This window comes from Thermobia domestica, chromosome 2 (genome assembly GCF_964235325.1).
Source record: "Thermobia domestica chromosome 2, izTheDome1.hap1.1, whole genome shotgun sequence".
NCBI classification, from domain to species: Eukaryota; Metazoa; Arthropoda; class Insecta; order Zygentoma; family Lepismatidae; genus Thermobia; species Thermobia domestica.
This window is the reverse complement of record NC_137455.1, coordinates 161903225-161912903: the sequence shown is the minus strand read 5'-3', so window position 1 is coordinate 161912903 and position 9679 is coordinate 161903225. Positions and strand designations below refer to the sequence as shown.

Sequence of the window (9679 nt, the reverse complement as noted above, 5' to 3'; positions counted from 1 at the left end):
TTAACTTCTCAATTTCTTTTTACCTATACAGTAAACATTTCAGTGCCTTCAGTCTTCCTTTTAGGCCTTCTTCAGTTTTGGAGCAAATATTATAGAAGACAAATACGAACTTCTGTTAAAGTTTCCATTCTGTATTATCAAAATTTCATTCCATGATTTGTAGTCTCTTTCCAATAAGTTACATGTTAACGCCTATGTAAGTTATATCTTGTGAGAATAATAATAATAATAATAAAACTTACATAATGACAATAAAGTAATGCTGTTTACTGTATTTCGTATCTACAAGTGATGAATCTCCAACTTGTAAAAAGTTGCAGCATTCCATTTGTGAATATTATAATATACAGGGTGTCCCATAAGTAATGGTACAAAATGAAACCATAGATTCCTGGCAACAAAACAAGCAAAAAAAAATTGTATGACATATAGGCCGTAAGTGTACAGGTGCGGAGCTGGACAGCTCCGAAAGTGGGGGAAAAGGAATTTCACATTTACCTACCGGAATAATGAAAGAAGCTAGGAGGGTGTTCAGGAATGCATACAATCACATCAGCTTGCAGTTAAGCGCATGTTACGTAACTGCAGCAGAGATTCTCCATACGTCATGTAAGTATTCTCCGAATGTTTATACGCAGGGGTAAAGAAACGGTGCAGTAAAGATGGAAACCACACAGAAAGAAGTTGTTATCCATGGCACAATTGCACGTACGTGTACAATGGGAGTCAAAGCAAACACCACTTAGCATGGTTGCATAATATCAGGGGAATGGAGAGTGGTATACCAGATAGAAACTTGCAGATAGATGGTAGAAATAACAAGTGTAACTAATAGTGCAATGTAATGAAAGAACAGACAAAATACACAACGTCGTACTGTACTTGTAACGTAGTATCTAACACAGAGTACTACTACAACTAGTACGCCATACGGTATAACAATAAACCTACCTACAGAAGATGTTCAAAGTGCTGTCCTCCCACACCTATGCAACTTGTTAATCGTCGCTGCAGTACTGTATGTTTCGAATACGTTCCATCACTCTCGTTATGCTGGGTAACTGTTCACACGCATCTTCAATGGGGTGGGCAAGTGTGTCAATAGGAGAGCTGTAAATAATGTTTTGGAGATGTCCTCAGACACTTTCTTCATTCCACCATTTCATTCATTTCTCATCATCACCATCTCTTTTAGCCTACCCGGCATAATCGAGGGACGTAAAATTTAAAGATTTCATTTCTTTGTTTTTTTTATTATTATTTTCATGATTTTTATGTATTTCTGACCCGCCTTCCTATCTCTTATCATCATTCCGGAAGGCAATTGTGAATTTCCTTTACCCCAGTTTTGGAGATGTCTAGCTCAGCCTCTCTCCACTTCCGGACTATACGTCACAAACTTTTTTGCTTCTTTTGTTGATAGGAATCTGTGGTTTCATTTTTCTACCATTACTTTTGGGAGACCCTGTATTATTTGCTGATGCTTTCCCTAGTACCTGATAACTATTCAAAGAGAAAAGGGTAAGTATGTACAAAAGAATAAACTAGCTTGAGAGAGAGAGTGTGTGTGTGTGTGTGAGAGAGAGAGAGAGAGAAAGAGAGAGAGAGAGACTTAGAGCGCTGATATATAGTGTATTTGGTTTCCAAGAATCGAATCTAAAATTCCAACTTAGTATTCTGCAGGAAGGCAGTATGGCCCTTACAGCATTTAGATGGATACATACCGTACACCCATGCATATACTCTGATTTGATTACATCTTTGGTATTAAGACTTATTTCAGTCTAACGTATAAAGTTTGTGGGGCGAATACTTTCATTTCCACAGAAACTAAAACTTCTATACTAAGATATTCATTTATTTAAAAACATAGAAATAAGTACTATAAAATACATGAATGACCACATTATCTTATTATATAGTAAACACTTCTTATTGTAGAAAATATATTAAATGGAATATTAAGTTTAGAAATACCTCATATACGTATAACTAAAGAAAATTATAAAGAAAATAAACACGATTAAATTTGCTTTCGTACAAAAATATCTGTCATGTTAAATTCTCACTAGATGTTATTTTAGAATTTCCAAATTTGTTGACAGAACAACCAAAGAACAGAGTTATATTGATTATATAAATTATAAATACGACGAAACTGAGTTCTTGTTATTGAGTACATTACATGCAAACTCAGCACCAATAACTTAGTAAATACCGTAATTTGGACTCTTTCTCCCCAATATCTATTTTAAGAGAAAGTACTAATTAAAACATAAGACTAATACCACAAATAATAAGTTCTTTTTAGAAATTTCAAATCTTGTTAACAGCTATCTTAAGCTCTTCACGGATATGGCACCAAATGATGTCACATATTTATCGGGAAAATAATCCGAACTTTTTTCACGAAGAAGAGTGTGAACTGAAGGTAAGTAAAAATAATATTCTGAAGCACTTGTTTTTGCTTACCTTCAGTTCGCACTCTTCTTCGTGAAAAAAATTCGGAATATTTTCCCGATAAATATGTGGCATCATTTGATGCTATATCCGTGAAGAGGTTAAACAAAATTTTAAAATTATTCTTTCGATTCAGACAAAAATATTTTCGTTCTTAACAAAATATGTAGTAAATTACATTAACCCTTTCGGTCCCAGGTCATTTTTTGCGTTTTCCTACATTTTCAGTTACTGACTTATTGCTCAAAAACTGTTTACCCGATTGATATGTTTAAGAACTTGTTTTTTTACAAGAGAGATGTGGATACTTTTTGGTGTAATTTACATTGCAGTGTTACCAACGGAAGGGAAATTATTGAGGGAAATGTAGGGGTGAAAATTTACAGAAAAAAATTCCAAAGCGAATTTCAAGATCTTTTGTAGCTGGCACTACTGTCGTCATATGGGTCCAAGTCACCTAAAACATTTTTCTGGTTTGTTGGCAAAGCACAGTGAAAACCTGAAGTCACTGTCTGCCACACAAGGAGAGAAAGAAAAATTCTTTCTCATTGTACACAGGTAATTTTTACACTTTTTCCGAATCAGAAGCAGAAATCAACAGTTGTGCAGGTGTTGCAGCTTCCCTAATTGTCCAATTGAAACTTTCTGTGATGCGTTGTGTTGGCCAAAAACGAGGCTTTCAGATACTGGTATGTTTGCTCCAATGTGACCAACAAGAGGGAATTATAGAAGGAAAAGTGGGATATTTTCCGAATGTTTCACCTAAAACCAGGAATAAAAATTTTCTGTGGCTGAAAACATTGTTACCAGACAAGTACAAACTATCTTAAAATAAACTTTGGTACACTGCTAATATATCCTAGAAGTATCATGACTATATCTAATAAACTAAGCATGCCACTTAAAAAGTATCGCATTCTATCTTTAAAAAATCACAATTATCTTTCCACTTAGAGAACAAGGTCTACTACAAACCTCAACTGTACTTTCCCTAATTATGCTATTGAACTTTCTATTGTGCATTGTGCAGGGCAAAGACGAGGCTTTCAGATACGCTTGTCTCGATGTAGCCAACAAGAGGAAAAAGGGATTTTTTCCAAATTTTCCCTTAAAATAGGGAATTAAAATTTTCTATGGCTGGAAACACTGCTACTAGACAGACGCAAGTTATCTTAAACTTTAGTACACCAATAATATTCTACAAGTATCATGTCGATATCTAAGAAACGAAGCTTGCAGTTAAAAAGAAGATTATGGTAAACAGAAAAGTAAAAAAAAATCAAGGTTTAGAAACTAAATTCGAATTTTTCGTACGCACCCTAATTACCAAATTGTAACAATCTGTACTTGCTTTTGTTCAGTAAGAACTGATGTTCGACTCGTGGAAGTTGATTTGAGTTCGTACGTATAGGTACGGATTTATCAATAAAAATCTCGAAAATTTCGAATTTTTTGCCCAAATTTAGGGAAATTTTAATTTTCCTAGTTGGTAACACTGCTCATGGACCGATCCAATTGATGTCAACAATTAGGATCCATCCGAGGTATCTATCTGACAGGTCTTAAGGGGATCTCTCTACAACGAAGGAAGCTACAAGGAAAAAAAGAAAAATTGAAAAATCAAAATTCGAAATTCTCGAATTTTTTATTTTGAGCTGAAATTGAGAAGGAAACTCAACACCTAGAAGAAAAAGAAATTAATATGATAAACTATATAGTCTAACCATATTTAGCAAAAAAATTATCCCGATATCTTAATTAGTGTCCACACAGGAGCAGATTAAAAAACTGACTCACCCGTGTATGCCACTTTGGCCACCTGGGTTTAAAAGGGTTAATGCATCTATTACTACTATGTTTGCAAAACTTTCGTGAGACAGTACAAAAAACATTACACACTTCCCTGTGCTTAGACTAGTTTCACAATATTCTTAGTTATTTCCGGATTACACTTGAAACGAAATTATATTTAAATTATACATTTAATGTTATTACTTCTGGACACATCATATCCTAAGTGCAATCACACTTTGAAGTGCATATGAAATAATTTCAGAAGATTTTGCAAGACATTAAACCTAGTAATAGATATTCTGTATATGGTTTTATTTTTATTTTGTTTGTTTATTTATTTTTATACGAGATTTTTTTTTATATAGCTAGAACAGTAATTTGTTAATACTCATGAATTAGAATAATCTTGCACCTACGGCAACATCCTTGTGTATTAATACTTCGAGTGACTTTGATAGTGTTGTGATATGGCACTCAAATGTTACACTCTCACTAACAAAATAACTTAGTGTTGTTAAAGTCATTTTCAACAGAATGGGACTGGTTTCTTTTACACTGATTTTTAATTTCTATTATTATTACTACGTACTGAAGCTATTATTATGCCATACTTTTATCTTTTAATGGTTGTTATTCATGAAATAATAAACACTTTCAATATTTTATGAATCAAAATAGTTGTTTGACCTAACGCTAGACAATTTTCTAGAAAAACTTGAGACTTGTATAGCAACATGGAATAATGGAGACATAACTAATAGAAATATAAATGATCTTTCAAGAAAATTACCGCGAAAGGTTGATCTTAGTAACAAAATATTATGTAAGTTAAAGTGTACTATTCAGTGGCGTAACTAAAGGCTTGAGGATTCCTCCGCAAACAGCGAGAGTGGGGATCTTCTCTACGCCTCACTTCACGATTTGGGGCCCCATGATGGCTTGGGCCCCCCGCAGATCCCACATTGCGGGGGACCCAAGCCATCATGGGGCCCCCAAATCGTGAAGTGAGGCGTAGAGAAGGGCCCCACTCCCGCTATTTGCGGGGGAATCCTCAAGCCTTTAGTTAACACAGCACATTTTATAAGCGGTGTAACAGTGTAAATATCAATATTTGTTAACTCGATTTTAAGTTCTATACAGATATTTGCAATAATCATGCAGCTTTCATATCTTACATTACATATAAACAATATTTTGAAACACAAAATATATGTCTAACAATCAGTTGAACAGAAGAATGAAAGCCATATAATATGCACACTCAAATTACTACAATATTCAATTATATGTACTTGAATTGAAAAATACATGCAAGCAATATAATATATTATGCACTTTCCATAATTTAAAAAGAAATATGGAAAACTGTAAAACATTGTAAAGAGGTTTCCCATTGTCAATTTTTTCTTGCAGAAACTATATTCTGTAATCTGCTTTTAGTTGTTGCATATATATGTCCAGCATCTGTAACTACTCAACACATAAGGGTTGGTAAAAAGTAACTTGATATTTGAATTTCTCTGAACAAGCTAGCCTAAATTGATATGCCACATGATTTCCTTCGCATTTCTTTATTTTCGAAAATTCCAATATGGCGACTTTTAAGATGGCCGACATGATGCTCAATATACCTATTCCGAAGAGCTTCATACTCGATACTCACACCTGAAATTTGATCTCAATTTGTCCACTCGTTTCAAAATTACATGTTTATATGCACTTTCTGCGTCATGTATTCGAACTTTGGACCCCTTTATCTCCGGCCCTGTTTACGGTCTGCCGCTAAAAACGTGTTTCCTACACTTAAGAATACAAATTATTTGAGCATGTTTTATTTTGTATATCATAGTAATAGAATATTTGGTATTCCAAACTTTAAAGTGGTGGAATGTTTGTTAGTGTACTTGAAACATACTTTAAAATTTAGAAAAACAAATGAATATAGTATTGTTATTTAGATATCTTTACGTTAACTTGTTTCTAAGATATAATTCTCATATTTTACTAGGTCATTTTGTACTTTTTGTGGAAGAATAACGTGTAATTTGTATTCTTAAGTGTAGGAAACACGTTTTTAGCGGCAGACCGTAAACAGGGCCGGAGATAAAGGGGTCCAAAGTTCGAATACATGACGCAGAAAGTGCATATAAACATGTAATTTTGAAACGAGTGGACAAATTGAGATCAAATTTCAGGTGTGAGTATCGAGTGTGAAGCTCTTCGGAATAAGTATATTGAGCATCGTGTCGGCCATCTTAAAAGTCGCCATATTGGAATTTTCGAAAATAAAGAAATGCGAAGGAAATCATGTGGCATATCAATTTAGGCTAGCTTGTTCAGAGAAATTCAAATATCAAGTTACTTTTTACCAACCCTTATGTGTTGAGTAGTTACAGATGCTGGACATATATATGCAACAACTAAAAGCAGATTACAGAATATAGTTTCTGCAAGAAAAAATTGACAATGGAAAACCTCTTTACAATGTTTTACAGTTTTCCATATTTCTTTTTAAATTAGAGTTACATTCTCCATCTAGCTTGAATACACATAATGATATATTAAAGATAAGATTACCTAAAATAATGATTTCTGTTTCAGTGTCTCAAACAGATGGTAATAATTGTCCTGTAGCAACTGGATACTTCAATGATTGCATAGTGCTTGAAGGAGCCTGGCGTTGAACTTCTCGATCACGCATATCTTGGTACAGACTCAAAATGCAGACCCACATGTAGATGCAGATTCCTGTCAATACGGAGAAAATAGAAAACATGATACACTTTATAACAAATACATAGAAACTTATTTCTATTGTGTTCTAAATTTCGTCAAATTTCTGGATTGATTCTTGATCAAAGTGTACGCAAAATTTCAACGCGTTTTTTTGTCAGCCAAACTGCGACTATCTACAGTGAAAAAAAATCAACGTATACGAATCAAATTATTGATATGATAGAAACTCACTTAAGAATACTCTTACGCATAGTCTAATTCAAACGAAATCCACATCACAGAATGTATGGCTCTAGAGCGCATTCTAATCACAGTTTCAAGGTATCAAAGCACAACAGTCGAAGTGAAAGATTACCTGTTCGTGGTTTGAAGGAGGCAGGCTGTTAGAAGTTTAAATCAGAGTGAAAGATTGCAGGTACGTTTCGCCAGAAGCCTCAACTTGGAATTTCGAAACAAAACCTATGTCAATCGTTTGTGCTACGTTTGTGCCGGAATGCACCGCAAAAATTTTCGTTTGTACTACTTCCGGTACAAAGTTATAAGAGTTTTAAAGTGGGAGCTGTGGACACGGCAGGATCCTACTTTGAAATTTCGAAACAAAACCTAGGCCAATCGTTTGTACAGCGGTGGACACTTCTAAATGGTACAGCCATATGGAGATTTACGGCTAAGGTGTACCATTTAGAAGTGTCCCCCGCTGTACTACATTTGTATCGGAATGTACCGCAACAATTTTTATGTGTATAACTTCTGGTACAAAGATTTAAGAGTTTCAAATTGGGGGAAGCCCCCCACCTTGAAATTTTGAAACAAAATCTATGCCAATCGTTTGTACTACGTTTGTGGTGGAATGTACGCAAAATATTTCCTTTGTACTACTTCCGGTACAACGTTATAAGGGTTAAAATGAGGGCTGTGGAAACAGCAGGCACCCACCTTCGAATTTCGAAACTAAACCTACGCCAATCGTTTGTACTATATTGTACCGGAAAAGAACAAAAAAAGTTTCGTTTGCACCACTTCCAGTACAAAGTTATAAGAGTTTTAAAGTGGAAGGCTATGTAAACGGCAGGGTCCCACGTTGGAATTTCGATACAAAACCTACGCCAATCGTTTGTACTACATTTTACCGGAATGTACAGCAAAAATTTTTGTTTTTACCACTTCCAGTACAAAGATTTAAGTTTTAAGATTGGGGCAGTCCCCCACCTTGGAATTTCGAAACAAAACCTACGCCAATCGTTTGTACTATATTTGTACCGGAATATACCGCAAAAATTTTCGTTTGTATCACTTTCGGTAGAAAGTTATGAGTTTCTAAGTGGGTGCTGTGGAAACAGCAGTCCCCAGCTTGGAAGTTCGAAAAAACCTGTGCCAATCATTTGTACCACTTCCGGTACAAAGATATAAGAGTTCTAAAAAATTGTATTTATTTTGTTATAACTTACATAAGTTTTTACGAAATAAATAAGTTATTACAAGATAAATACAAATAATATTTAAAAAGTAGTTACCAAGTGTGGTGGATACATTAATAATTGGCAGGTCAGATAGTATAAGTGTATAAGGACATCGACTTAAGAATCTCTTGAATTGCTTAAAAACCAGACTTCCGTGTATAAGCACATTACTCTATAGACTTCGCAACCAGGAAATATGGTAAAAATTCAGAGTCAGATATAAGGAAGTCTTGCTACAAGGAAGTCACCTACGAGGTAATTGCAACGATAGGAATTCAGAGGATTGCAAGAAATACGGAAGGTAGTTTTCGACCTGCAGATAGAGCTCGAGGAGAACAGTCTCGACTAAACTCCCGTTTCGGAAAGATCCCGCGATTCGACATCCAAGTCTGTATATTCTTAGTGATTATAATCTGGACACTTCCATACCAAGACCGAAGTACTTCAACAGCAACCAGGTTAGTAGTTTCTCTTGAGATGTCTAAGTTAAGCAATTAATAACAAAACCGAACGATCTTTAGCTTCAACTAAAGCCAATTAAATTAACTTAAGCTTAAACTATAAATCCAACACTTTACGAATGAAATAGGAAGATAGATAGTAGCCACACTGCCCATGCAAAGCCCTAAGTTGTTTACCAATCTAATTGTCACGATAATCAAGAATAAACTATTTAATGATATATGCTAAGTGTATTTATTTAGCTGGTTGTCTGGTTCGCTATCATCGAACCCAGATTGACCGAATTACGGTAATGTTAACATCGAATGATTAATTACGATCATAAATCATTAACACCGAACCAGACACCACATGGTGGCCAGTGAGTGTTTTTCTTTAAACAAGTTTAGGGCCAATGAGGTTCTTTTCTTTGAAGGTGGCAGAATGTGTTTAATTACAGTATAGTGGGTAGTAACCCTGCTTGTTAACTGAGAGAACGGGACTCGATTCCCTGTCAGAGACACATAATATAATGGCCAATATAAGTTTTAAAGGATTTTTGTAGTACGAAAAAAAAAGTAATTACACAAGTTAAAACTAGATACAATTTAATTTGGGCAAAAGCTACTTTCTATTTTCTTTTAATTATGAGCAATTTTATTGACGGAAAGAATATAACCATAATGCTAAGGTACGCGACATTCATCATTATTATTTTACATGAAAGCGCAATGTTTTACTCAGGTTAGTCTGTGCGACATATTTATAAGTCAGCATTTTTGGCGTAG

At 34.6% G+C, this 9679-nt stretch overlaps 1 protein-coding gene across 2 annotated transcripts in view; it reads right to left on the bottom strand.

The window, feature by feature from the left end:
• Positions 1-6011: 6011 nt before the first annotated feature.
• Positions 6012-9679, bottom strand: part of LOC145679764 (uncharacterized) — a 247523-nt gene continuing 243855 nt past the window's right edge. For both annotated transcript variants that reach the window (XM_081750316.1, XM_081750318.1), the window contains one exon: positions 6012-7002. In XM_081750316.1, the coding sequence (XP_081606442.1) occupies positions 6860-7002 (143 nt within the window). In that variant the 3' untranslated portion in view covers positions 6012-6859. The remainder of the gene's footprint in view (positions 7003-9679) is intronic.